Below are 23,666 nucleotides of genomic sequence, written 5' to 3' on the forward strand. Positions count from 1 at the left end.
ATGCTTCGTTGCGGGATAACTGGTAGACGCTGATGCGCGTCATCAGCTGAAGCGTGAGAATTTTCCCGAGCCTAATACGGAAGTGATGCCTCCTATTCTCGGCACAGCTTATGAACAGCTTATGCCGTTAGCGTAAATCTCTAGCTCTACACTGACAACCAGCTGCGCCTTGGTGGGCCGATATGGTTGGTTCCGTAGTTTCGATGATTTATTAGGAATTCGTAGAAGGTCCTGGAACAACCTTTTGCGAGTTATGGTATTTTCCAGAGGTTTCGAGCTTTATCTCTTCCGTGTTATAAGCTGACGCGTCATGCCGTAAGGCACGTATATAAGAGCGAGCACAATTGCAGGGCATCCCTCCTAACACATCTGCATCAGTAGCCTTTCCCTTCCCATATAGGCTCATGAAGTCCATTGCCTCCCTTCGTCGTGTTCTACTTCAGCAACGTGCCCACGTCCCACGACGTCAACTCATCCAACTGAAGCAGCAGAAAAGAACCTTTGGTTCGAATTCCGGGCCATTGGTGATATTCGATGAGTTCGATCGTCTGTTCAATCAAGCGTTCGGCAGAACGGCGCTTGCACCATGGGTTGGGGAACACTTTGCAGCACCATTGCCACGCATTTGGCAGCCAAGGTACGTTGGAAAGTCGTGATCACACTCCTTGATCTCATGCTTACGTCCATTACTCATAGACTGGACTTGCGCGAGAATTCAGACAACACGATCACAGCAGCCTTCGAGCTTCCAGGCCTACGTAAAGAAGATGTTTCCATCGAACTTCAGGGAAACCTTCTGACCATCCGTGGCGAGCACTCTGAAGAGAAGGTCGAAGAGCCGAGTTCTAAAGACTCGGCGCAGAACGGCGCAAGTTCATCGACAGATGGTACCCAAGCCCCTGAGAAGGAGTCCAAGCCAAAGTACATCCTTCGTGAACGTCACTACGGAAGCTTCTCGAGAACCATCCCCGTTCCCGAAGGAACTAATCCAGAGTCGATCAAGGCGTCAGTTGAAAACGGTGTTCTACAAGGTCACCTTCCCGAAGGCGAAACCTGAGGATGCCCCCAGGAGAATCGAGTTGTCCTGAAGCGGCGCTCAGGACCTTGTCGTCGCAGAATAGTGTATATACTCGTATTGTCATATGAATCAAACCCCCACTCTTAGTCCAACTGTACCGATCGTGATGATTGAGGACGGATTGAGTTACGGGGCCCCAGCCAACTTATGAGTGTCGAAGCACGATAGTCGTCGTGTTACAAAGCTAAGGTTCATCGGTTTATGATATGATATTGCCCGGCCAGCGTCGGAGGCTTGTGTCGTCTGCTCGATCCACCGAAACTAGTTCCACTTCCGTGCTCAGCATCAACATTGCAACTCCAATGCGCAACGGATCAGAAGGTGATCGGAGAGCTTGAGAACTCAAAATGTGGCCTTGGCGCGGTGTTCCGGTCAGAACTCGCTTTCCCCCGCATTCGTTGCGGTGATGTAGGAAGGTGCGGGAGCCGGCCCGAAGGGACACGACTGCGACTGTTACATCACTCAGGAGTGCAGCATCAGAGAAGCCAACGTACTGGCCCCATGCATGAGCCTATAATAGAGTTACCAATTATGCTACTCAGGATCAATATTGGTGCCATACTCCTCTTCAATTAGGTCGCACTTAGTAATAATGATGGAAGCCACCTGCCATTCACTATATACCCATCTGACCTGCATGTAACGCGGACTAGAGAACTCAGTCTCGCGAGTGTGAACACGAAGAGAGCTGAGGGCGTCAGCGAAGTAAACATCAAACTTTTAAAGCCTTGATTACTCGAATGTAAGTAACAGGAGTAAAAGTGATCACAAATAAGAGAAAGTGAGGCGACCAACAGATTGGAAAAAGGAAGATAAATGCTAAATAAACATGGAATGATAAGACAGTGGAGACCGACCAGAAATAAAACCCAACATCAATTATCGGTCATCTCACCGACATAATGCAGAGTCGGGTATCCTTGCGCGGAAGCACCGAGTCTGTCAACCGTTGCTGTCTCACAACAACCTATTGAGTTAGGGCCACCCGCTCCAAGCACCCGCCACACCAAAGCGCTTTGCTACACGCTTTGCCTCAAAGCTCGTAACTTGCACATGTCATCCTTTGTTGCCATTTCCTATATATACAACGCATCTGATTCTACGACTCCTTGTCCAGCCAATCGACAAGGTAAGATACAACCACATTGTATATTACATTTGTGCTAAGTCCAGCTAATTGATGAGTTGTCGTAGTTCCATAGGTTATGAGCTCAGAGCTCAGGAACTGAAAGCCGCTGAAGCACTCACTTGCTGAAATCCCTGCCTGCCTTTTTGCCCATTACCCGCGTTACCATCTCTACCGGCTGTAGCCTACCTGCACCAACGCCCCCACTTGCACTAGCTTACTGCCTGCACTTCTCCACGACATGACTGAGAAAATCACTGTTCCCAAGCTGCGCGGAGTCGAGAACTACACGTCTTGGTCCGCTGATCTGCGTATCATCTTAAAACACCATAAACGCTGGACTTGGATCGAAGGGGCAAACGAAAACGCGCCTCCCACATTCATCACTGATGCATCTAGCACAAAGCCAAACCCCGACTATGCCACATGGGAAGAAGGGGCAGATGATGCCATGTTCAGGATTGTGATGACCTGCGAACAAAACATTAAAGATCAGATTCGTCCCTACTCTGCACCATCCGTAATCTGGAAAAAATTAAAAGAGCTGTACGAGCCTTCTAGTTTATCCATTCAGTTCGATCACGCCGCGACCGTCTTCAAAGCATCCCTCACCGATTACAACTCCGTAACCGATTACTGTGCAGCTCTTGAAACCGCCGCAGCCAACTACACTGCCAGCGGACCTGCCTCGCACTCCCAATTCCCTCCTCACCTCCTTGCCCTGCATGCACTGATGGGCCTGCCGGCCTCCTACAATGTGACGCAACGAAACATCCTGTCACGAGCAGGGACAGGGGCACTGATACTGGAATCCATCAAAGGCGACCTGCTGAACGAAGAGAGACTTCAGGCGAGGAAGCAGAGCGAAGCGGACAAGGCAACAAGTGCCTTACAAGCGCTGAAAGCAGATGAGATGAAAAAGGGAGGTAGACGGGGAAAGCCAAAGGCACCTGAAGAAAAGGCGAGGCATGCTGAGTGGTTGAGGACTGCGATATGCCGCCACTGCAAGGGAGTGGGTCATGTCAAAGCAACTTGCCCCATGAAACCCCAGAACCCAGAAGAAAAGAACAAGCCCAAAAAGTCGAAGGCGAATCAAGTCACCACCACTACGGATGGAGATGTAACAGATGACGGTGAGGCAGAGGCCATGATGGTAAATGCCACCCTTGGTCAGAGGGAGTCTGCCTACCTAGCGTCTAAATCCTCACCTCGCCGCCAACACACCTGGGTGATTGACATCGGGTGCTCGCATCACATGACCCCAGTAATTCGCGATTACATCTCCTACCAAGCTTACGCAGAACCGCATCTCATACGCCTAGCCAACAAGTCATCCATTGAAGCTCTCGGTGAAGGCAATGTTGCGCTATCCGCAGTCGTCGATGGAAAACGCATTCCCATCCAGCTGAAAAGCGTCTTGCATGTTCCCGCTCTTGCAAACTCGCTGCTCTCTGTGAGAACTGCCACGCGCCGAGGGCACGCTGTCAACTTCTCGCTGGACAGATGTTCTATTTTAAACCCTTCCGGCAAGATCATCGCTCAGTCGAAGGGAAGAGGAAACCTCTATGACCTTCATGTTGTCCCTACCCGATATCCCACGGCAAGTCTAGTCACTTCCCACCGCTTACTCCTTTATCTCATCCATAAACGCCTAGACCACCCAACCCTGACTGCGCTACGACGGATGATCAGAGAGGGACGTGTGGAGGGAATGTTAGATGCAGATTGGCAGGAATCGAATGATCTCGTATGTGATGCGTGCATTTGCGCAAAAATAACAAGGAATTCGTTCCAACTTGTGCACAAGCGTGCAACCACGCGCTTTAAGCGAGTATACTCGGGCTTTTGTGGTGAATTCGAACACCCCTTCCTTGGGGGAAATCGGTACTTCGGGTTCGTCTGCTCAAGCAGAAGAGTGACTTCTTTTCATAGTTCACTGAAATGGACACAGTTTTCTTGGGACTCACATTGGCACGCTGCGCGCAGAGAATACACCAGCACTTAGCTACGAGACTATTGCAAGCGAAGCGGAATACTTCTGTCCCTGACACCCCCGAGCAGAACGGAGTGGCCAAACGTGCACTTACTGAGAAGATACGTGCTATGATGAAGGACCAGGACTACCCGCCGGCTTTCTGGGGAGAAGCTCTCTGCACAGCAGCATACTGCTTGAGCCGCACTTCCTCGTGTTACCCCATATGAAATATTCGAGGGACACACGCCGGATATCTCCGCACCTTCTACTGTGATGCTTACATCCACCGCCCCAAACATCAGCGCAAAAGCTTGCATCAAGGTGAAGTTTACTGGATATCCAGAAGGCGTAAGCGGATACAAGTTCTGGGACCCTATGCTAGGAAATGAGACTAAGCCACTCCCCACGCTTTCTTGAGAATACATCGCCAGAGCAACTCATCGTCATCGAGCTTGATGACTATGACCACCCCACTCCCCACGTTTTACTGCGAGGGGTGACTGCCAGCGCGAGAACATCGACTATGCTGAGACATTTGCCCCAGTTGTTAAGTCGGCATCGCTCCGGGTCTTCTTTGCTCTCTCCGCACGGTTGTGCCTCAAGATTTGCCACATGGATGTCACCAGCGCCTTCCCAAATGGGACGCTCAAGGAAACGGTCTACATTGCGCCAGCCGAAGGGTTTTGAGGAACCGGGAAAGGAGACCTAGGTATGGAAGCTCAAAAGAGCCTTGTGCGGCCTGAAGCAGGGCGGCCGGGAGTGGTATCAACGCTGATGGTTCCACGGTCATTATGTTGACGACCTCCTGATCGGGTATGATGAGGACAGACACATGGCCCGTATTAAGTCACAACTGGAGGCGCGCTTCAAAATGGTGGATGCTGGCCCCGCCTCGTGGGTGGTGGGCATGCGAGTTACTAATGATCCCGTGAAGGGTCACGTTACGCTAGACCAATCACAATATACCTCTCCCAGGTCCTTGAGAAGTTTGGCATGGTGGGTTGCAAGCCGGCATCCACACCGCTCCCCGAGAGACTAAGCGCCCGGCACGGATGAGGAGGTGGCAGCTGTCAAACACTACCCTTATCTTTCGGCCATTGACTCTCTCATGTGCGCCATGCTGGGCGCCCGCCCTGACATCGCATATGCCGTCAGCATGCTCTCACATTTCGCCTCACGCCCAGGAGTTAAGCCCGTCCGTCCAAGCACTAAAACATTTGTTCCGTTATCTCAGGGGCACGATCGACTTATGGCATCGACTATTCACGAAATGGTTGCAACCTCCTTGGCTGCAAGTCTGAACCCCCTGATCTGGACTCCGTAGTTGACTACTCCGACTCAGATTACGCCATGGATCTTACCACAAGACGTTCCGTCTCTAGCTCGATTTCCTTACTCGCAGGCGGCCCCATCTCCTGGATCTCCAAGCTGCAGTCATCCGTGTCCCAGTCCTCCACTGAGGTGGAGTACGTGGCCTCTGCAGAGGCCGCTTCGGCAGCTTATGCGCGATTCAAAACAGGGCGTGACCGAGCCTACCACTCTCTTCATCGACAACCGTGGCGCAGAAATGTTGGTGAAGAATCCGGTTCATCATTCGAGTACAACACATATCGATGTCCGGCACCATTTCATCCGGGAATGCACATGTTTTCCTTTGTCGCCATTTCCTACATATACAACGCGTCTGACTCTACGGCTCCTCGTCCAGCTAATCGACGAGTTATCGTAGTTGTCGTAGTTCCATATAACCTACACCCCCGAAACGTACAGATCCTGAACTGCCTCAGAGTACCGGGCGTTTGGGAACCGAGTCCACACTGGGAGCCGTGCAACTCCGACTAATTCATCTGATCCTTTCACCCCTTACTCCATCTGGCAGGTCATCGTTGATCAGGTTACTCACCGCGATGCAGAGCTTGTTGATGGCTGGCAGAGAGATCTATGCATGTTCTCCTCATCTTCGTAAGATCGCCGCTCTCTTTTGTTTGTCGTTAATAGGCTGCGTTGTTCGCCACAGTAAGAAACTAGAAGGTAACGACGGCAGGCAAACAGTGGTGCTATTATAGCAGATTGCACGAAACCTGAACAATACATCGCCTGCTTATTTCCCGTGGGGACCCACTCCTACTAAGTTAATCTTCTCCTCTTACCTTGGCACTTGGATCCGCAATTGGCGCTATGGCTGCTAAACAATGGTTGTTTGAGTACATGACAGACTTGACATTTGAGTTCCGGAAACAGGACTCGCCGGAACGATACCAACGAGAGGCTTGACCTCGTGAATTCCGCTACAACGGACTTACGAAGTGGCATGTGCCAGAGATCGTCGCTCACTGCGTTGCGCATTGCCTTGCTGCTCTTCTGGGTGAGGCTTATTCATTATCTGTGTGAACTTGACCTTGCGCTGGATCCACAATCCTTTCCTATAAACCCCCTATCTTTCAACACAAACCATTTGAATCATACTCAATCGCTGGACGAAAAAAATCCACGCCAGAGCCTGACGATTCAAGAAGCAAATGGATCGATTCCAGGAGGCCTTTCGTGTCCATTGAGTTCTGTGGGAGGACGAGAAGGAAAAGGTAGGACGGCATGCATCCGATTTAGACAAGAAATGCCTCGAGCGCTCGAAAGAATCCACGAGAAACGAGAAGCGAGTCAACTTGCCCGTCTGGGCTACCGAACAACTTGAAGGGATCTTGCGGCAGCGGTATATATATCATCGATAACACCGTCAGGAGTTGAAAGGACAATACCGCAGCAGATGGAAGGGATAGAAACGAAGACCCTTCAGTACCCAGAGGGGCCGTTGCCATTAATGATCTTGGAATGGTGGCAACGTGACAACTACGTTCTTTCGCAGAGCATTCCTTTACTGGTGAGGGACTATGGATGCATTCCATTATTATCTCAGGGCAACCAACACGATTCTAGCCTAATCCTAATTCTTCATATAGATATAGACACTTTGAGTTTATTACGTCGATATCGCCCCATTCACTTGAAGAGCATGACGGATTCTCCACTGGATGATATCGCGTAATAAGATACGATGGGTATTGGGTAATGTTCCTTGCGTTGGGACTGATCGTGAACTGTTACGGAATCAAGCTAGAGACTGGGGATGATACGGATTGGGGAATAGTCCGACAGCCATAAGTGAACTATGAATGTGTAACTGGATAATCTATGGGCCTACGCACGGCAGTCGAACTAACCAAACGCTACCTAGAGAACAACCCGAACAGCCCTTCGAACATCGTCCTATACTCAGACAACGCCAGTGCGGTGAAACGCATCTTCCAGGGGAAACCCGGGAAGGCACAAGAACACTCGTGGGTCTTCAGGAACACGATAGGAGGGCTGCTTGAGGAAAAGGAGGACCTAAAAATTGCAATCAGCTGGTGTCCGGGCCACTGCAGTATTGCAGGAAATGACCGGGCCGACGAGCTAGCAAAGGAAGGTGCCCACCTTAGAACAGACAGGCCAGGTTACCACTCACTCGCATACGTAGAGAGCCTACACAGAGCGGAGATGGAAGAAGCTTGGAAGGCACGATGGTCAACCGCACCCAACCCCCCCAGCTCCGGATTCCACCTGGCGAACCATATCGCCCCGACACTCAGACCCACCCTGAGGTTTAAGTCACTAGACCGGAAAACATTCAGCAGACTAATCCAGTTTCGCACCGGACACGCGCACATTGGGGAATACTACCAGCGCTTCGGCATTCATACAGAGAGCCAAGAATGCCAGTGCGGCGCAGCGGTCCAGACACGAACCCACGTCCTACAAAACTGCCCGCAACTCAGGAAGTTTCGACACCTGCTGGGTAGCGGACGGCAGACCAGACCCATGGTGCTGATGGGGAGACCGAAAGGAATCCTCAGGCTGGCAAAATACCTAAAGAAGTCGCACGCCATCGATAAGAGACCCAGACTTACCCCCGATCGTACCTCGGTTCCCATCGACCGAAACTTTCAAGAAAACCACCCATCGTGACAGCACTGAACCCGGGGAGTAACCCCATCCACAGACGAACCAAATCAACCCGAAACCAGACCCCAGAGGACACCGTCACCCCGACCCTACTAACCCGACGACACTCCACGTTGTGAAAGTCCCCTCATGTACAGATGTAATGTAGTGGGATATGCCGCTCTGTCACGTGCCAACGCGACCGCGGGGTAACAAATATGATAACAACAACAACAACAACAACTGGATAATCTCAATAGACCTGTACCGTGGGCTGTTCACTCTGCTGCTGTTGAACTCGCATCGCGATCGCTGCCCTTTGTTCCGGATCTCACGGAAATGATCCCCACAGAACCATCTGAATTTGACAGTGTCACCATGTTCGACTGAAAACCAGCCGCCCCAGTAAGTACTCATGGTATCGCCCCTTTTCATGCCGCTAATAACTATATGAAAGCGTTAGCAAGAAGCAGTGGACACCCCATCAGCGATCCCTGTGCCGGTAGGGACTTCATGACCGACTGGCATTCAAGCGCGCTACTAGTCTTGGCGCTAGATCGACTTTCCAGTCCTCCATATATATAGGAAGAATCCAAGTGGCAAGAGCCATAAAATATGCAGATCACGACAGAAACCTTATCAATAGCTGATGAGGATGATCATCCTTTTGGAACTGGCAAAAAATGTTTGTGAGTACTTACGACACACTGTTCGTTTAACCGAATCTCTAGTTACGGCTGTGTCATTCCGAAGATGCAAAGATAATCAGGGATTCGCTTAAGCATACATTCTCGAGGATTTAAAGAGCGGGCAGTGTCTAGGTGGTTGTACGCCAGAGCTCTCCTTTCCCTCCGTCAGCGTACGTCTGGCTATTTCAACATCTTCTCCTTGCCATGAGCACTTCCAAGCACTCCGAAAATGATTCACGACAGGGCCCGCCAAAAGATGGCATCGAGCTTGTTGAACGAGGTCAACCGAACGTACGAGTTCTGCATTAAATACATGCATACTATGTTAACGAAACCCTGGGGTGCAGTTGTTTGGTAAGGGTGTCCATATATGTCAGCGGGCGCCGTGACCGCGCCAGCCACGCTATTAGATCCGGGCACACGAGTGCAGGGCGTTGTCGGGGTACTTCCATTTGACGCTGCTGCCGGATATGATCCTAGGTTCTCTAGGCCCGTTCGCGCAACGTTGGGTGTCTTGTCATATCCTTGAGCAGCTCCTCCAATACCCTTCGCGTCATTCCTTGTGATACAAGGTCTGACCCCCCACGTATGCTCTGTTCACCATGCAGGACATTTAATATCGATAGAAGGCGGCTTTGTTGAGGGCTTTGAGTTGCCTAAGGGCGGAATTCGTGGCGTCTCTAGCTCTCACGGAAATTGTGGGAATGTCGCGAGGAGGAATAAGGAACCTTTGGAGTTTGAAATGAGATGAGATATGAGAGTTTTGTATGGCGGTTTGATAAGGACCACGGCGCAAACAGTGACGCTGTGGAGGCTATAGAGCACAAGGACAAGCCGATCCCACCGTGAGACTCAAAGGCCACAGGTTGAGCCGTGAGAGTGGGCTACAAGCGATTGGGAGTTGGCAGTCGATATCCGACAGTTCAGTAGCGACAGGCAAGCCGAAAAGTTGATCTGCCTCTCAATATGAGGATCTAACTGAGGGATTCAGTGCAAAGTCTGACACATGTGAACATGAGCGAGTGCAGAGGCTCGGTGTCGCACGAAGAATGGAGCAGAGAAAGGATTGAGCGTCCATACGTTACCTCCCAAACAACATCGTGAGACTAGATCCAGCGCAACCAGAACCTCACGTGGTCCCGGCTTACCTGATCAGAATTCGACTTGTCACTCCCGATTTAGTTTGGTGTCCCACGAATGTCGCTCAGTCGATCAGCCACGCATTATGATTCCTTCCAACACATTCAATGCAGCACTCTCAGCATGCAGTGCTAATGCGCCAGTGAATGGGTGACCGGACGCGCACCTAAGTGGACTCTAGCCATGGCATCGCGCACAGGGGAACCAAATGGTATGATCTAATCGAAAACCGAGACCCATAATTTGAATGGATTATGAGCGTAATCATCGTTGGGTGGTGCATGTAAATCGGCCGATGTCTAATGTGGGAGCCCAGTAATGGATTTCGTACATTCCTTCCCACTCTTCTCTTTGTGAATTCGGGCCGCCTTCAGGCCCGACGAAAAATCAAGGGGATATGCTATAATTGATTCAGCAGGCTACATCGCACCACTCACTTGTTGGAATATGGGCATATCTTTGCTGGACTGAGCCGTTTCTGTTTTATGCGGAAGTAAAAGATCTGAAGCGGAGTTAAATAGCATGTTGTCAAAACAATGAGCTCGTCCAGTACCCGGTTCGAGACTCTATAATGCCGTCTTCTATGCATTTGTCATCATCGAAATGGTGAGGACGAAAACTAAATTCAAAAGCAAAACATACTGTCTTAAGGAGAAGTGTGGGATTTCACCGAGGAATACATTCGAAGTCGGCTGGACTGGATTTTCGGTCTCGGCATCTGGGTCTCAGTCACATTTGTCATGAAAATCTTGTCCTTTGTTTGCTGAACGGCAGCTTTCGTGCGCTCTGAAACGATAAACAAAAACAAACAGAACACGCCTGGTTTCGTGCATAAATTGAGGAGTCCTTGAGAGGGGCCTTCTCTTTCCCCCAGGGAATCACAGCCCTCCCATGGAATATACCCCTCTGCGTGGATACCCTCCACGTGGAATATACCCCTCCCATGGAATATACCCCTTCGCGTGGATGCCCTCCGCACGAAATATACCCTTCCTATGGAATATACCCCTCTGCGTGGATACCCTCCGCGTAGAATATACCCCTCCTATGGAATATACCCGGCCTAACTGTCCCCACTTGGCCACTCCCTGATCTCTCTCCCGAAATAGACGGCCCCACTGTGTTCAGCGGCCACTCTCTTCCGTTATAAGTTTCTTTTTTACTCTGACCTTGTCACTCGTTTATCTCTCCCGCTATAAGCATCCTGGCATTCTCGCCTTCCCACTCCCTAATATCTCTCTCGAAATAGACGGCCCCACTGTGTTCAGCGGCCACTCTCTTCCGCTATAAGTTTCTGTTCTACTCTGACCTTGTCACTCATTTATCTCTCCCGCTAGCATCCAGACTACTCTCACGTTCACACTCCCTTATCTCTCTCTCGAAATGGACGGCCCCACTGCGTTCAGTGGCCACTCTCTCCCGCTCCCTGTCTGGCTCCTACTCTCTCCCTCTACTTGAAAATATGCCGACCAACGGAAACGCGATTTCGGCTGTATACCCTATGCATTCCTCTATGTCTTCCAAACTCTATGCCACCCTATGCCACCCTATGCCACCCTATGCCACCCTATGCCACTCTATGCCACTCTATGCCCCCCTATGCCACTCTATGCCACTCTCTTTATTCCTTCCAAATATGCCGAACGACCAAATGCGTTTTCGGCTGTATCCTATGTGTTCCTCTCCCTAATGCCGGCCAATTTAAATGCGCTGCCGGCTGTATGTTTCCCTTTCCTTAAATATGCCGACCAAAATGCATCGTCGGCTGTATCTTCTCTTTCTCCTCCTGCTTTCCCCCTCCCCAGAGATCATCCCGTGCCTAAATATGCACCACATCAGAGTGCTGTATGCCGTATGCCTCTGTGCCAGGCCATGCCCCGCAAAATATGCGTCACATCAGAGCGCTGTATAACGCGATGTGCATGTTCTGGATCCCCAATGCCGAACGTCATGCCCTGCGGCGAAATATGCACCACATCAGAGTGCTGTATGTCGTCAGGAGTATGGCCTAGGCTGGAAGGGATTGGATCGGGGAATGCAGTTCCCTTTTAAATTTCCTTCCTCTTTCTTCCTCTTTTGCTTTTTGAAAATTTGGGCCGTCCTTGGTCCTGCCGGGGACTTGTGCTTAGTTTCATACAAGCTCTTCCGAAACCCAAAGCGGGTCGGGGGAGCGGCTAGGTACATAACTCTGGCTCTTCCGGGACGGTCGCAAGGTGCGTGGTTTCCTTTTCTCTGTTCCCTTTCTCTGTTTCCTTTCTTCCTTCCGTGACTACTGACAGTTTTGCCTTTCACAGCAAACCACGCCCGCTGCTAATGTTTATTTTGTCATTTTGTTCTCTAGGGATCTTTCATCTCCTCGTGCGCCTCTGCCCCATGTAATCAACAACCTCGGCGGTAAGTATTTTCGCCTCTTATTCCTTTAGGCGTATCACTAACCACATCTTCTTCCGTCTTTAATTTTTTGGGTCTACGGACCACTACTCTCGGTGGTAAGTATGCGCGCACCCTACCCGTCTAGGGTTATTACTAACCACATCTTCTTCCATTTTTAGGCCTACGGGCCACTTCCTCTTGACGGTAAGTATTTCCACCCTCGCATTTATGTTTGTCACTAACCACATCTTGACGGTAAGTATGCGCACTCCCTACCCATTTAGGCTTATTACTAACCACATCCCCTCCCGTTTTTTAGGCCTACGGGCCACTTACTCTTGGCGGTAAGTATGCGCATTCCCTAGTACCCATTTAGGCTTATTACTAACCACATTCTCAAGGTCTACGGACCACTTCTCTCGATGGTGAGTATGTGCATTCCCTACTCTAGGCTCATTACTAACTACATCTTCTTGGCCTATGGACTGCCTGTTCTCGACGGTAAGTATTTCCACCCCCTACTCGTTTAGGCTCATTACTAACCACATCTCCTTCCATTTTTCAGGTCTACAGACCACTACCTCCCCCCAACGACAAGCGCTTTTATTTTATGCCCGACGTCGCTGACCCCAGTTCATTAGGGTTTGACCCCCACCAAGTATGCGCATCCCTTTATTACTAACTACACCTTCCTGGTCTATGGACTACTTGTTCTCGACGGTAAGTATTTCCACACCCTACTCGTTTAGGCTTATTGCTAACCACATCTCCTTCCATTTGTTAGGTCTACGGACCACTACCTCCCCTCAACGATAAGCGCTTCTATTATATATCCTTGTCCGATGTCGCTGAACCCCAGTTCATTAGGATTTCACCCCACTCCCGCCATTCACGACGACAAGCACCGTTCTCATATCCCCCATGTCAAACTAACCTTCTTGTAACACAGGTCGAGGCTCTCATGGTCTGGCGTCTAATGCAGGTCATCCTCTGTGGCAGCCCATTCTCATGATCCGATGCTCTAATATAAACATCGGATACGACATGGGCTTCGTTCAAGTGCCTGTACGATTTCAGGACCCATGGATCCCAGGCACTCTTCGTACATGGCCATTGCGATCCGTCTGTGCGAGGAATGCGGATTCTGTCGGGTGGATCTGGGAGCTGATTCTTGGGACAGTTCCTGGCCTGGAGTACGGACACCTTGAAGCGGTTAGGATGTCATGACATTAGTGCGACAGCATGGGCCCGGGGTTTCCCTGATCTGAAACAAATGTATATATAACGCTTCAATACAATGGTTGGTCATCGCCGTGCCGTGCCCCAGGGTGAGATGTTCATCCTTGCGTGCCTCATTGGGTTCATTCCTTTGCTGTCACCTTTAGAAGCGGAGGGAAATCAGTTGCAACGTGTGATTCCGGAATAAGCTTGAAGGGTTCGGGTTGTACCTGACATTCATCTGAATAACGCGTTACGGAATGGTTTAGGGGCACCAGTCAGTCGATCGCGATATAATTGCGGCGCATGGTTAATTTCTTCACAGATTCCCTTGGTTTCAAGAGGGCCCTTGCGGATCGTTCAATCTATGTCTACGACGCTGATGGTTCCACGGTCATTATGTTGACAACCTCCTGATCCGTTATGACGAGGACAGACACATGGACCGCATTAAGTCGCAACTGGAGGCGCGCTTTAAAATGGTGGATGCTGGCCCCGCCTCGTGGGTGGTGGGCATGCAAATTACTAATGATCCCGTGAAAGGTCGTGTTACGCTAGACCAATCACAGTACCTCTCCCAGGCCCTTGAGAAGTTTGGCAAGGTGGGTTGCAAGCCAGCATCCACACCGCTCCCCGAGAGACTAAGCCTTGTTGCCCGCCACGGATGAGGAGGTAGCAGCTGTCAAACACTACCCATATTTCTCGGCCATTGGCTCTCTCATGTGCGCCATGCTGGGCACCCGCACTGACATCGCATATGTCGTCAGCGCGCTAACGTTTCGCCTCACGCCCAGGAGTTAAGCACATCCGTCCAAGCACTAAAACATTTGTTCCGTTACCTTGGCAGGGGCACGACCGACTTATGGCATCGTCTATCCGCGAAATGGTGGCAACCTCCTTGGCTGCGAATCTGAACCCCCTGATCCGGACTCCGTAGTTGGCCACTCCGACTCAGATTACGCCATGGATCCTACCACAAGACGCTCCGTCTCCAGCTCGATTTTCTTACTCGCAGGTGGCCCCATCTCTTGGAGCCCCAAGCTGCAGCCATCCGTGTCCCAGTCCTCCAAAACAGGACGTGACCGAGCCTACCACTCTCTTCATCGACAACTGTGGCGCAGAAATGTTGGTGAAGAATCCAGTTCATCATTCGAGTACAACACATGTCGATGTCCTGCACCATTTCATCCGGGAATGCAACATGTCTTCCTTTGTCGTCATTTCCTATATATACAACGCGTCTGACTCTACGGCTCTTCGTCCAGCGAACCGACGAGTTGTCGTAGTCGTCATAGTTCCATATAACCCACTCCTCCGAAACGTACAGATCCTGAACTTCAGGGCGTTTGGGAACCCAGTCCACACTGGGGAGCCGTGCAACTCCGACTAATTCATCTAATCCTTTCCACCCCTTACTCCATCTGGCAGATCATCGTTGATCAGGTTACTCATCGCGATGCAGAGCTTGTTGATGACCGGCAGAGATCTATGGATGTTCTCCTCATCTTCATAAGATCGTCGCTCTCTTTTGTTAATCGGCTGCGTTGTTCGCCACCGTAAGAAACTAGAAGGTAACAACGGCAGGCAAACAGTGGCGCTATTATAGCAGATTGCACGAAACCTGAACAATACATCGCCTACTTATTCCCGTGGGGACCCACTCCTACTAAATTAATCCTCTCCTCTTACCTCGGCACTTGGATCCGCAATTGGCGCTATGGTTGCTAAACAATGGTTGTTTGAGTACATGACAGACTTGACATTTGAGTTCCGGAAACAGGACTCGCCGGAACGATACCAACGAGAGGCTCGACTTCGTGAATTCTGCTACAACGGACTTACGAAGTGGCATGTGCCAGAGATCGTCGCTCACTGCGTTGCGCATTGCCTTGCTGCTCTTCTGGGTGAGGCTTATTCATTATCTGTGTGAACTTGACTTCTACACATCCATCTAGTCCTTGCCATCGCCAGGGCCTTAGCTTCTTCATATTCTATATTCACAAGGTGTCTCTATAAACCCCCTATCTTCCAACACAAACCATTTGAATCATACTCAATCGCCGGACGAAAAAATTCCACGCCAGAGCCTGACGATCCAAGAAGCAAATGGGTCGGTCCTATAGAAAACCATAGGAGTGAGGCCACAACGGGGCCGGGATCGGACCAGCTAACGATAGACCACTAGGATTAAAACATCGGTGCAAACATGTGTAAATACATGTATCGTGCTTGATTCCAACAGGTCCCATGCAGGAGGCTTTTCATGTTCATTGAGTTCTGTGGGAAGACGAGAAGGAAAACATAGAACGGCATGCATCCGATTTAGACAAGAAATGCCTCGAGCGCTTGAAAGAATCAACGAGAAACGAGAAGCGAGTCAACTCGCCCGTCTGGGCTACCGAACAACTTGAAGGAATCTACAGCAGCGGTGCACAGCCCGCGGTATATATCGTCGACAATACCGTCAGGAGTCGAAAGGACAATACCGCAGCAGATGGAAGGAATAGGAACGAAGACCCTTCAATACTCAGAGGGGCCATTCCTTTACCGGTGAGGGACTATGGAAGCGTTCTATTATTATCTCAGAACAACCAACTCGGTTCTAGCTTACAGCGAAGTGCAAAAAAATCTGCCGGTTTCGATTCGAACGGGTAAGTGGGGCAGGTGAATCCTCTACCTAAAAAAGTTGGCAAGATCGTGGCTCACGGCAGGGATTTCCTTATTTGGATCAACAGCTCAAGCGCCGGGGTCTTTACCCTCGGCAATCACGGCAAGGGCAGCAACAGTTTGAAGAGTAAAAATTGAATATCAATTAGATGCTCAGTACAAACTTAGTGCCATGGACAAAGAAATCACGTCGGCGAGCCCTATCTCCATAAGGGGCCCAGCCATATGTACGCGACGATGCATGACGGTTGACCCTGTCTCATCCACAAAAACGAGTTGATTGGCATTGTAAGTCACCCCCATATGCCTCCTGAAATCTGCTCGGAGCTGTTCATCACGCTCAGCTGCTGGCCTCTGGATCTAGTTTGGATTCGGACAGAGTTACGAGGCCCAAGGACCACTTACGAGGTAAGAAATCAGCTAATAATACACAAGGAAATGGTGTGGAAGAACAGGTGAGGGGAACTAGGCACCAAATCAGCCGCATGCCTATACTGGACGACGCCTACAAGCCAAAAGAAAAAAAATCAGCGAACCAAAAACTCTGAACAACCCGAGAAGCACTTTACCATGTGTGGAGTAAAGAGCATCCACCCATTGGCATCCACTCTAACCTCACGATATCAGCCCCCCCAATCCGCTCAAGCGTTCCCATCCCCCCTACAAACTCACTTAATTCTGTTTCATATTCCAAAAGCTAAACATCGAGTACCCAAACGGTGCATATATCTCAATCCTATACCCACCTCCACATGTGGCACTCCCCAACCCCATACATGGGACCGAACAATCACTATCAGGAGCAGGTTGACCAGCACCCGAAATCCGCGTAACGCTATTCGAACAATAACATTCTCTTCCATATTCCACTCCCGTGAAAGAATAACCCATCCCTGCACATAAACTCGTAGTAAGAAGGTGCTTATTAGGGTTTGAAAGGCAGTTGGGAGTCGGAAGACAAACCTTCTTTCTGGTGAGACTATGCTTATGTAGCGCTCTGGAAATCGTCCAAGTGCTTGATTCAATCTCAAACTCATTTCTAAGCGCAGCCTGTAATTCGTCAAGCTTCAAATCAGGCTTTTGTTCGATGAGGTTGTCAAGGAACTTGGGATCATATATCACAAGTTCTATTTAGACGTGATTTTTGTACTTACATTCACTGCATGGATACTAAGCGCTCAGTGTCACCCTCTTGTCTCAACTCGATCCTGATGGTCTGCGTATGGAGCAGCGAGCAACTTCCGAACAGTATGTGGACACTCCCGAGGCCTCAGCAATCTCTTGTTGGGTCATAATGCACCAAGATGTCTTTTGCGCTGCGCTCAAGATGTTTTCCCGTGTTAGCTAGACAGAGTTAACGGTTTGTTGATGCAAGGGCAATGAGTTTGGGCGCTTAAGCACCACGTTTAGGGGGAGTTCTACGGTGCCATTGGGGTTTCCATTCAAATCCTGATTTTGGTAGCGGGTGACTCCACCCCAGATCGCTTCCGTCAAAATCGAAACCGGCAGATTTTTTTGCACTTCGCTGTACAATCCTAATTCTTCATATAGATATAGACACTTTGAGCTATTACGTCAATATCCCCCCATTCACTTGAAGAGCATGTCGGATTCTCCACTGGATGATATCGCTTAATAAGATATGATGGGTATTGGGTAACGTTCCTTGCGTTGGGACTGATCGTGAACTGTTACGGAATCAAGAGACTGGGGATGATACCTATCTTGAGGGTTTGACTTGTACCGTGGGCTGTTCACTCTGTTGCTGTGTACTCACTTGCATCGCGATCGCTGCCCTTTGTTCCGGATCTCACGGAAATGAACCTCACAGAACCATCTGAATTTGACGGTGTCACGATGTTCGACTGAAAACCAGCCAGTGCTTCTTTCTGTCCCTCAATACACTGGCAAGACGGGTATCACGCCTTTTTCATGCCGCTAACAACTATACGAAAGCGTTAGCAAGAAGCAGTGGACACCCCATTAGCGATCCCTGTGCCGATAGCGACTTCATGACCAACTGGCATTCAAGCGCGCTACCAGTCTTGACGCTAGACCTTCCAGTCCTCCATATAGGAAGAATCCAAGTGGCAAGAGCCATAAAATATGTAGATCACGACAGAAACCCCTATCAATGGCTGATGAGGATGATCGTCCTTTTAGAACTTGCAAAAAAAATGTTTGTAAGTACTTACGACACACTGTTCGTTTAACCGAATTTCCAGTTACGGCCGTGTCATTCCGAAGATGCAAAGATAATCAAGGATTCGCTTAAGCATGCATTCTCGAGGATTTAAAGAGCGGGCAGTGTCTAGGTGGTTGTGCGTCAGAGTTCTCCTTTCCCTCCGTCAGCGTACGACTGGCTATTTCAACATCTTCTTGCCATGAGCACTTCCAAGCACTCCGAAAATGATTCACGACAGGGCCCGCCAAACGATGCCATCGAGCTTGTTGAAGGAGGTCAACCGAACGTACGAGTTCTGCATTGGATAGTATTGCTGATCTATTCCTGAATTTGGGGTGCGATGTAGGAAGATATAGAGAACCGGTACACAACTCTCGCGTGGACCGGGGCTGCAATATCAGAGGGGCCAATATACTTCAAGTTGAACCCTTCGGAGTCGCCAGTACGCAGCTCATTCCTTGTTGATGCAGTCCACTTGTGATACTCATTTTTCAATTAGGCTTCGTTTCGAGGGAGTGGATATCGCCTGCCCATCATCCCTCATGCTGGTCTCAACGAACCCACTCCAATACGTGCACATCCTGAGCTCCCCCAAGTGCGACCCACTGAGACGGATCCAAGACATTTGGAAAGTGGGACCACGCTGGGGGGGAGTCATGCGGCTCCGAATCCATCTAATCCTTCCGACCCCTCTTCTATCTGGCAGACCGTCGTTGAGCGTGCTACCTCCCATGATAACCAGTTGGTCAAGGACTAGCAGAAATCCATGGATGTCCTCCTTATCTTCGTGAGGCCATCTCTCTCTCTCTCTCTCTCTCTCTCTTTTGTTGAATGGTTGTCCATGTGGTTTCATAGGCTGCATTGTTCGCGGGCATCCTCACAGCCTTCTTGATTGAATCTACCAAGCGGTTGGAGGGGAATTATCCGGAAGAAACGGTGGTATTGTTGCGGCAGATTGCGCAAAACCTAAACAATACCCCATCTGCTTATGTCCCACCAGAACCGCGGAGATCCGCTTCTACCCTGCTTCTTATCAATCGTCTATGGTTCTCTTCTCTTTCCTTAACCCTTGGATCTGCAGTCGGTGCTATGGTCGTTAAACAATGGCTATATGAGTACAGGAAGGATTTAAAATTTGAGTTCGGGGACCATACATCACAGGGACGGTACCAACGGGGGGCTCGCCTTCGTGAATTCCGCTACAATGGGCTTTTGAGGTGGTATGTGCCAGAGATCATTGGGTTCTTTCCCATTGCGCTACACGCTGCTTTACTGCTCTTCTGGGTGGGACTCATTCATTATCTGTGGGAACTTGACCTCTATACATCCATCCTCGTCCTTGTCACCGCCGGGACTGCCCTTGTGGCCTACATTGTATCCATGATCCTTCCTTCTATATTCACAGGGTGTCCCTATAAGACGCCCGTCTCACATCTTATTTCCAACACAAATCGTGCAATTTGGATCATACTCAATTGGTGGCCCAAACCCGAACCTACCGACCTAAGCGAGGGAAAGAAGATAACGGCTCGGTTCCAGGATGCCATTCGTGTTCACCGAGTTCTATGGGAAGATGAGAAGGAGGAGGTAGAACGCCACGAAACCGATTTAGCCAAGAAATGCCTTGAACGCCTGAGAGCATCTACGATGAGCGAAACAATTCTCGCCCTGATCACGGAAGAACTTCAGAGACTCTCACACACCGCGCCACACCATCCCGTATCTATTCCTCGGCATGCCACCTACGATATCGCTTCAGGTGCCCGGTCTTAGGAAAATGTAGTGGTAGTGGGAATGGGAGCGCGGACGCATTGATACCCAACAGGTATTGATCTTGGAGTAGTAGCGACTTAGTGATATAGGGACAACTGCCGTGAACGGTGACATTGGGACCCTCTTTTCTGTTGAAGGCCAGGGTCGCGTTTCGTTATTGTCTGGTCTCCATCTCCCCAACTCACAGTGTAATTCCGACACTTCATATAGTCACTCTGAGCTACCGTTTCTCGGGTCTGGAATCAATGTCGCTGCATTCGCTTGAGCAGCACTTTTCCGGGTTTTTATTTGATGATTTCGTCGTGGGATCAGACGCCTGACACGCCCCGCAGCCATGTCGTTGCTGAATCGAGAGATTGGGGTTGGACGATAGTATGACAGTGGTGACCTGTGGATCCCTGTTGGCATGTGTCTTTGTGACAGTCTCGATAGCCTTTTCTTGAGGGGTTTGACCTGCATTCTGCGCTCCTACTTTGTGTATTCACTTGCATCGATATCGACCCCTCGTCACGGAAATAATGATCACACGAGGGATTTAGCTACACAATGTAGTTTTTGCCTACCTGTTAGTTTAAATTCATAATGCTCAACGCGTGTTCCGTGGAGCATTCATTCTCACGGTTGTCAAGCCGTATTGGTTTGTCGAGTGCTTTTGTAGGTCGGGTCAAGGGGTTTGGCAGTACCTAGCTGGGTGTCCGGCAACTAGGCTGAGTGGCTGTTCCCATTACACTTATTACCACACGCTAGTGCGTGCATAGTCCTGACAGTGACACCCGGGTTTCCAGACCTTCATACAGGGAGATGAATTGAAGTGGCACGAAGCCATCAATAAGTTTGTATATCACGACAGAAACCTTATCGATAGCTGGCAATGTTGGCTGAAGAGATTATCTTTCTCATACGTCAAATGACACACTGTTCATGATCACGTCACTAAGGTGCTGCTAGTGTAGCAGCATCTACATTGGAGACGAATGTGCCAATCGAAATTGCTCACTCAGACAGCGCTAGTAAACCATGTGCGTAAACCATGATTCAGGCATAAGAATCTTTGTGGAAACGTGACACGCACCCAACTTGGGCACCGATTCTAGCAACTCCACAATTGGCAATGCGACGAATCCGGTAGCCACAGGATTCTTTGCCTTTGTTACCAATATTCACTTTGGACGATCCAAGGGTGCCCGTTGAAGAGAGGCTGATCAGGGTTGGTCCTTGGTTGATGAATTATAGCGGAGTTGGCCGAATGTATTGTTCCTACGGAGCCTCGTGTCCGGAGGGGTTAGTGCCTCCATTTTCCCATTTTCAGCATTAAGCATGCCGCAACGGATCCAAAAAGGATTAAAGATTCGGGTGCTGGTGCGTCCTCGAGAATTCAAGTGTTTGCGTGGTTGTGTGCTCGAGCACGTCAGTTCACGTCTGGGAGTACACGCTAGTATTCCAACATCCTCTGCTTGCCATGAGCACTTCCAAGCACTCCGAAAATGAGGGCCTACCACGATTACCTAACGAAATCGTCGAACCTGTTGAACAGGTTCGACCGAACGCTGAGGACGTATGAATCTTGCACAGGATATGTCGGGGTATTACTGAATTTGGTGCTACGATGTAGGAAGGTACAGTGGGTCGCCGGTGGGACGCAACACTTGCGCGGGCCGAGGGTGCAACATTAGAGAGGTCAATATATTGGCCTCACAAACCCAGATCAGAGTCGCCGGTACGCTGCCCCATGAGGATATTCCTTGTTGATGTACTCACATTTTTCGATTAGGATCCGCTTCGAGGGAAAGATGGAAGTCGCGTGCCAACCATCCCTCGTATTGACCTCATCGAACCCACTCCAATACGTGCAGGTCCTGAGCTTCCCCAAGTGGGACTCACTGAGAAGGATCCAGGACGTCTAGAAAGCGGGTCCGCACTAGGGGGCCATGTGGCTACGACCCATTCATCTAATCCTTCCGGCTCTTCCTCTATCTGGCAGGTCATCGTGGATCAGGCTACTCACCGCGATGCAGAGCTCGTCGATGGCTGGCAGAGATCCATGGATGTCCTCCTTCTCTTCGTAGGGTCATCTTTCTCCTTTGTTGAATAGTTGTTAATGTAATTTCATAGGCCGCATTGTTCGCAGGCATCCTCACAGCATTCTTGATCGAATCTACCAAGCGGTTGGAGGGCAACTATCCGGAAGAAATGGTAGTATTGTTGCGGCAGATTGCACAAAGCCTAAACGGTACCTTACCTGCTTATGTCCCACCGGAATCGCGAAGATCTGCTTCCACCCTACTTCTTATCAACCGTTTATGGTTCTCTTCTCTTTCCTTAACGCTTGGATCTGCAATCGGTGGCATGGTCGCTAAACAATGGTTATCTGAGTACATGACGGATTTGACATTTGAGTCCCGGAACCATTATTCGCAGGAACGATACCAACGAGAGGCTCGCCTTCGTGAATTCCGCTACAACGGACTTACGAAGTGGTATGTGCCAGAGATCATCGGATTCTTGCCCATTGCGCTGCATGTTGCTTTGCTGCTCTTCTGGGTGGGCCTTGTTCATTATCTGTGGGAACTTGACCTCTATACAACCATCCTCGTCCTTGTCATCTCCGGGACCATCTTTGCATCCTACATCGGATCCACGATCCTTCCTTCTATATTCACAGGATGTCCCTATAAAACGCCCATCTCCCATCTCATTTCCAACACAAATCGTGCATTTCGAATCATACTCAATTGGTGGCCCAAAAATTCTACACCCGAGCCTAATGGTCCAAGTGGGAAAGAGAATATCAAAGTTCGATTCCGGGAAGCCCTTCGTGTTCACCGAGTTTTATGGGAAGACGAGAGGGAAGTGGTAGAGCGACACTCATACGATTTAGATGAGAAATGCCTTGAGCGCCTGAAAGAATCGACGAGAAGTGAGTCAACTGCCGTCTGGGCCGCGGAAGAACTCCAGGGACTTCTGCGGCGGCGAACACACACTGTGCCATACCATCCCACATCCATTTCTCGGCATGTCACCACCAACGATACTACTTCAGGTGTCCAGGAGCCCAAGGAAGATGTAATGGTAGAGGCGAATGGGAACGCGGCCCCATTGATACCCGACGGGGCCCTTGCTATTGATCTTGGAACAGTAGCGACCTGAGAATATAGGGGTAACTCCCGTGAACGGTGACCAACAGAACTGGTTTCTCCGTTGGATGACATCGCGCAGGATATTACCGACGACGTCCCTCGCGCCACGAACCGCGGCCGTTCCATATTTAACCAAACAAAAGAAGTTGCGCCATGTATACTAGGGCTCACCTATGTTGTCTTGTTCTGGGGCCAGGCTCAAATTTATCCGATTGACAGCATTACTTCGTACAGGGCCTGTAGTATATGACCTTCGATTGGTGGCGCGCCAACGAGAATGTAGACATTTTGGAATCCAACACTCAACGACAGGCTGTGGTTTGGTTG

At 50.0% G+C, this 23,666-nt stretch overlaps 12 protein-coding genes across 12 annotated transcripts; 10 read left to right on the forward strand and 2 right to left on the reverse strand.

Annotated features, from left to right (window-relative positions):
• The first annotated feature begins 91 nt into the window (after nt 1–91).
• On the forward strand, nt 92–1,174 carry EI90DRAFT_3288347 (HSP20-like chaperone). The gene is made up of 3 exons (XM_039067109.1): nt 92–320; nt 382–637; nt 697–1,174. The coding sequence occupies exons 2-3, from the start codon at nt 405–407 to the stop codon at nt 1,055–1,057; spliced, it is 594 nt and encodes a 197-aa protein (XP_038917834.1). The 5' UTR covers nt 92–320; nt 382–404; the 3' UTR covers nt 1,058–1,174.
• A 952-nt stretch (nt 1,175–2,126) lies between these two features.
• EI90DRAFT_3050957 (uncharacterized protein) lies at nt 2,127–2,881 on the forward strand. The gene is made up of 3 exons (XM_039059807.1): nt 2,127–2,251; nt 2,327–2,675; nt 2,759–2,881. The coding sequence occupies exons 2-3, from the start codon at nt 2,446–2,448 to the stop codon at nt 2,763–2,765; spliced, it is 237 nt and encodes a 78-aa protein (XP_038917835.1). The 5' UTR covers nt 2,127–2,251; nt 2,327–2,445; the 3' UTR covers nt 2,766–2,881.
• Nucleotides 2,882–3,486: 605 nt separating this feature from the next.
• Nucleotides 3,487–3,789, forward strand: EI90DRAFT_2841981 (uncharacterized protein; the record flags this gene model as incomplete). Its single annotated transcript, XM_039053695.1, has 1 exon — nt 3,487–3,789. A coding segment is annotated over one exon (303 nt), but the record flags the coding sequence as incomplete, so codon positions are not given.
• An 863-nt stretch (nt 3,790–4,652) lies between these two features.
• EI90DRAFT_505669 (uncharacterized protein) lies at nt 4,653–5,373 on the forward strand. The gene has a single exon (XM_039067711.1). The coding sequence runs from the start codon at nt 5,012–5,014 to the stop codon at nt 5,216–5,218; it is 207 nt and encodes a 68-aa protein (XP_038917837.1). The 5' UTR covers nt 4,653–5,011; the 3' UTR covers nt 5,219–5,373.
• A 943-nt stretch (nt 5,374–6,316) lies between these two features.
• EI90DRAFT_3050970 (uncharacterized protein) lies at nt 6,317–7,329 on the forward strand. Its single transcript, XM_039059808.1, has 2 exons — nt 6,317–7,057; nt 7,137–7,329. Exon 1 carries the CDS (start codon nt 6,491–6,493, stop codon nt 6,869–6,871), a length of 381 nt encoding a protein of 126 aa, XP_038917838.1. The 5' UTR covers nt 6,317–6,490; the 3' UTR covers nt 6,872–7,057; nt 7,137–7,329.
• Nucleotides 7,330–11,727: 4,398 nt separating this feature from the next.
• On the forward strand, nt 11,728–13,606 carry EI90DRAFT_3288349 (uncharacterized protein; the record flags this gene model as incomplete). The annotated part of the gene is made up of 10 exons (XM_039067110.1): nt 11,728–11,831; nt 11,887–11,973; nt 12,328–12,380; nt 12,410–12,479; nt 12,539–12,563; nt 12,679–12,703; nt 12,761–12,784; nt 12,811–12,860; nt 13,001–13,079; nt 13,309–13,606. The coding sequence occupies 10 exons, from the start codon at nt 11,728–11,730 to the stop codon at nt 13,584–13,586; spliced, it is 795 nt and encodes a 264-aa protein (XP_038917839.1). The 3' UTR covers nt 13,587–13,606.
• A 1,076-nt stretch (nt 13,607–14,682) lies between these two features.
• Nucleotides 14,683–14,967, forward strand: EI90DRAFT_2915809 (uncharacterized protein; the record flags this gene model as incomplete). Its single annotated transcript, XM_039054562.1, has 1 exon — nt 14,683–14,967. A coding segment is annotated over one exon (285 nt), but the record flags the coding sequence as incomplete, so codon positions are not given.
• Nucleotides 14,968–15,294: 327 nt separating this feature from the next.
• EI90DRAFT_3015142 (uncharacterized protein) lies at nt 15,295–16,232 on the forward strand (the record flags this gene model as incomplete). The annotated part of the gene is made up of 3 exons (XM_039056873.1): nt 15,295–15,481; nt 15,533–15,712; nt 15,865–16,232. The coding sequence occupies 3 exons, from the start codon at nt 15,295–15,297 to the stop codon at nt 16,230–16,232; spliced, it is 735 nt and encodes a 244-aa protein (XP_038917841.1).
• A 433-nt stretch (nt 16,233–16,665) lies between these two features.
• EI90DRAFT_3051006 (uncharacterized protein) lies at nt 16,666–17,680 on the reverse strand. The gene is made up of 5 exons (XM_039059809.1): nt 17,399–17,680; nt 17,208–17,348; nt 16,991–17,148; nt 16,814–16,922; nt 16,666–16,749 (listed from the first exon to the last, which is right to left on the reverse strand). Exons 2-5 carry the CDS (start codon nt 17,279–17,281, stop codon nt 16,734–16,736), a joined length of 357 nt encoding a protein of 118 aa, XP_038917842.1. The 5' UTR covers nt 17,282–17,348; nt 17,399–17,680; the 3' UTR covers nt 16,666–16,733.
• Nucleotides 17,681–18,441: 761 nt separating this feature from the next.
• On the forward strand, nt 18,442–20,321 carry EI90DRAFT_3051010 (uncharacterized protein). Its single transcript, XM_039059810.1, has 4 exons — nt 18,442–18,715; nt 18,776–18,871; nt 18,929–19,174; nt 19,285–20,321. Exons 1-4 carry the CDS (start codon nt 18,629–18,631, stop codon nt 20,200–20,202), a joined length of 1,347 nt encoding a protein of 448 aa, XP_038917843.1. The 5' UTR covers nt 18,442–18,628; the 3' UTR covers nt 20,203–20,321.
• EI90DRAFT_3051018 (uncharacterized protein) lies at nt 20,181–20,796 on the reverse strand. Its single transcript, XM_039059811.1, has one exon. The coding sequence runs from the start codon at nt 20,659–20,661 to the stop codon at nt 20,413–20,415; it is 249 nt and encodes an 82-aa protein (XP_038917844.1). The 5' UTR covers nt 20,662–20,796; the 3' UTR covers nt 20,181–20,412.
• A 675-nt stretch (nt 20,797–21,471) lies between these two features.
• On the forward strand, nt 21,472–23,381 carry EI90DRAFT_3051023 (uncharacterized protein). The gene is made up of 4 exons (XM_039059812.1): nt 21,472–21,757; nt 21,815–21,919; nt 21,974–22,264; nt 22,315–23,381. Exons 1-4 carry the CDS (start codon nt 21,662–21,664, stop codon nt 23,347–23,349), a joined length of 1,527 nt encoding a protein of 508 aa, XP_038917845.1. The 5' UTR covers nt 21,472–21,661; the 3' UTR covers nt 23,350–23,381.
• The last annotated feature ends 285 nt before the right edge of the window (nt 23,382–23,666 follow it).

The sequence above is a fragment of the Cantharellus anzutake genome (genome assembly GCF_015039405.1).
Source record: "Cantharellus anzutake strain C23 chromosome Unknown EI90scaffold_16, whole genome shotgun sequence".
Classification (NCBI taxonomy): domain Eukaryota; kingdom Fungi; phylum Basidiomycota; class Agaricomycetes; order Cantharellales; family Hydnaceae; genus Cantharellus; species Cantharellus anzutake.

Coding starts and splice junctions, on each gene's coding strand:
- EI90DRAFT_3288347 (XM_039067109.1), top strand. CDS start 405: ATGAAGTCCATTGCCTCCCTTCGTCGTGTTCTACTTCAGCAACGTGCC. Junction 638..696: donor CCACGCATTTGGCAGCCAAG/GTACGTTGGAAA, acceptor CATTACTCATAG/ACTGGACTTGCGCGAGAATT.
- EI90DRAFT_3050957 (XM_039059807.1), top strand. CDS start 2,446: ATGACTGAGAAAATCACTGTTCCCAAGCTGCGCGGAGTCGAGAACTAC.
- EI90DRAFT_505669 (XM_039067711.1), top strand. CDS start 5,012: ATGGCCCGTATTAAGTCACAACTGGAGGCGCGCTTCAAAATGGTGGAT.
- EI90DRAFT_3050970 (XM_039059808.1), top strand. CDS start 6,491: ATGTGCCAGAGATCGTCGCTCACTGCGTTGCGCATTGCCTTGCTGCTC.
- EI90DRAFT_3051006 (XM_039059809.1), bottom strand. CDS start 17,281: ATGAGTTTGAGATTGAATCAAGCACTTGGACGATTTCCAGAGCGCTAC. Junction 17,149..17,207: donor ATAGTCTCACCAGAAAGAAG/GTTTGTCTTCCG, acceptor TCTTACTACGAG/TTTATGTGCAGGGATGGGTT. Junction 16,923..16,990: donor GGGGAGTGCCACATGTGGAG/GTGGGTATAGGA, acceptor AATATGAAACAG/AATTAAGTGAGTTTGTAGGG.
- EI90DRAFT_3051010 (XM_039059810.1), top strand. CDS start 18,629: ATGAGCACTTCCAAGCACTCCGAAAATGATTCACGACAGGGCCCGCCA. Junction 18,716..18,775: donor TTGAAGGAGGTCAACCGAAC/GTACGAGTTCTG, acceptor GGTGCGATGTAG/GAAGATATAGAGAACCGGTA. Junction 18,872..18,928: donor TGAACCCTTCGGAGTCGCCA/GTACGCAGCTCA, acceptor TTTTTCAATTAG/GCTTCGTTTCGAGGGAGTGG.
- EI90DRAFT_3051018 (XM_039059811.1), bottom strand. CDS start 20,661: ATGCAGGTCAAACCCCTCAAGAAAAGGCTATCGAGACTGTCACAAAGA.
- EI90DRAFT_3051023 (XM_039059812.1), top strand. CDS start 21,662: ATGAGCACTTCCAAGCACTCCGAAAATGAGGGCCTACCACGATTACCT. Junction 21,758..21,814: donor TTCGACCGAACGCTGAGGAC/GTATGAATCTTG, acceptor GCTACGATGTAG/GAAGGTACAGTGGGTCGCCG. Junction 21,920..21,973: donor AACCCAGATCAGAGTCGCCG/GTACGCTGCCCC, acceptor TTTTTCGATTAG/GATCCGCTTCGAGGGAAAGA.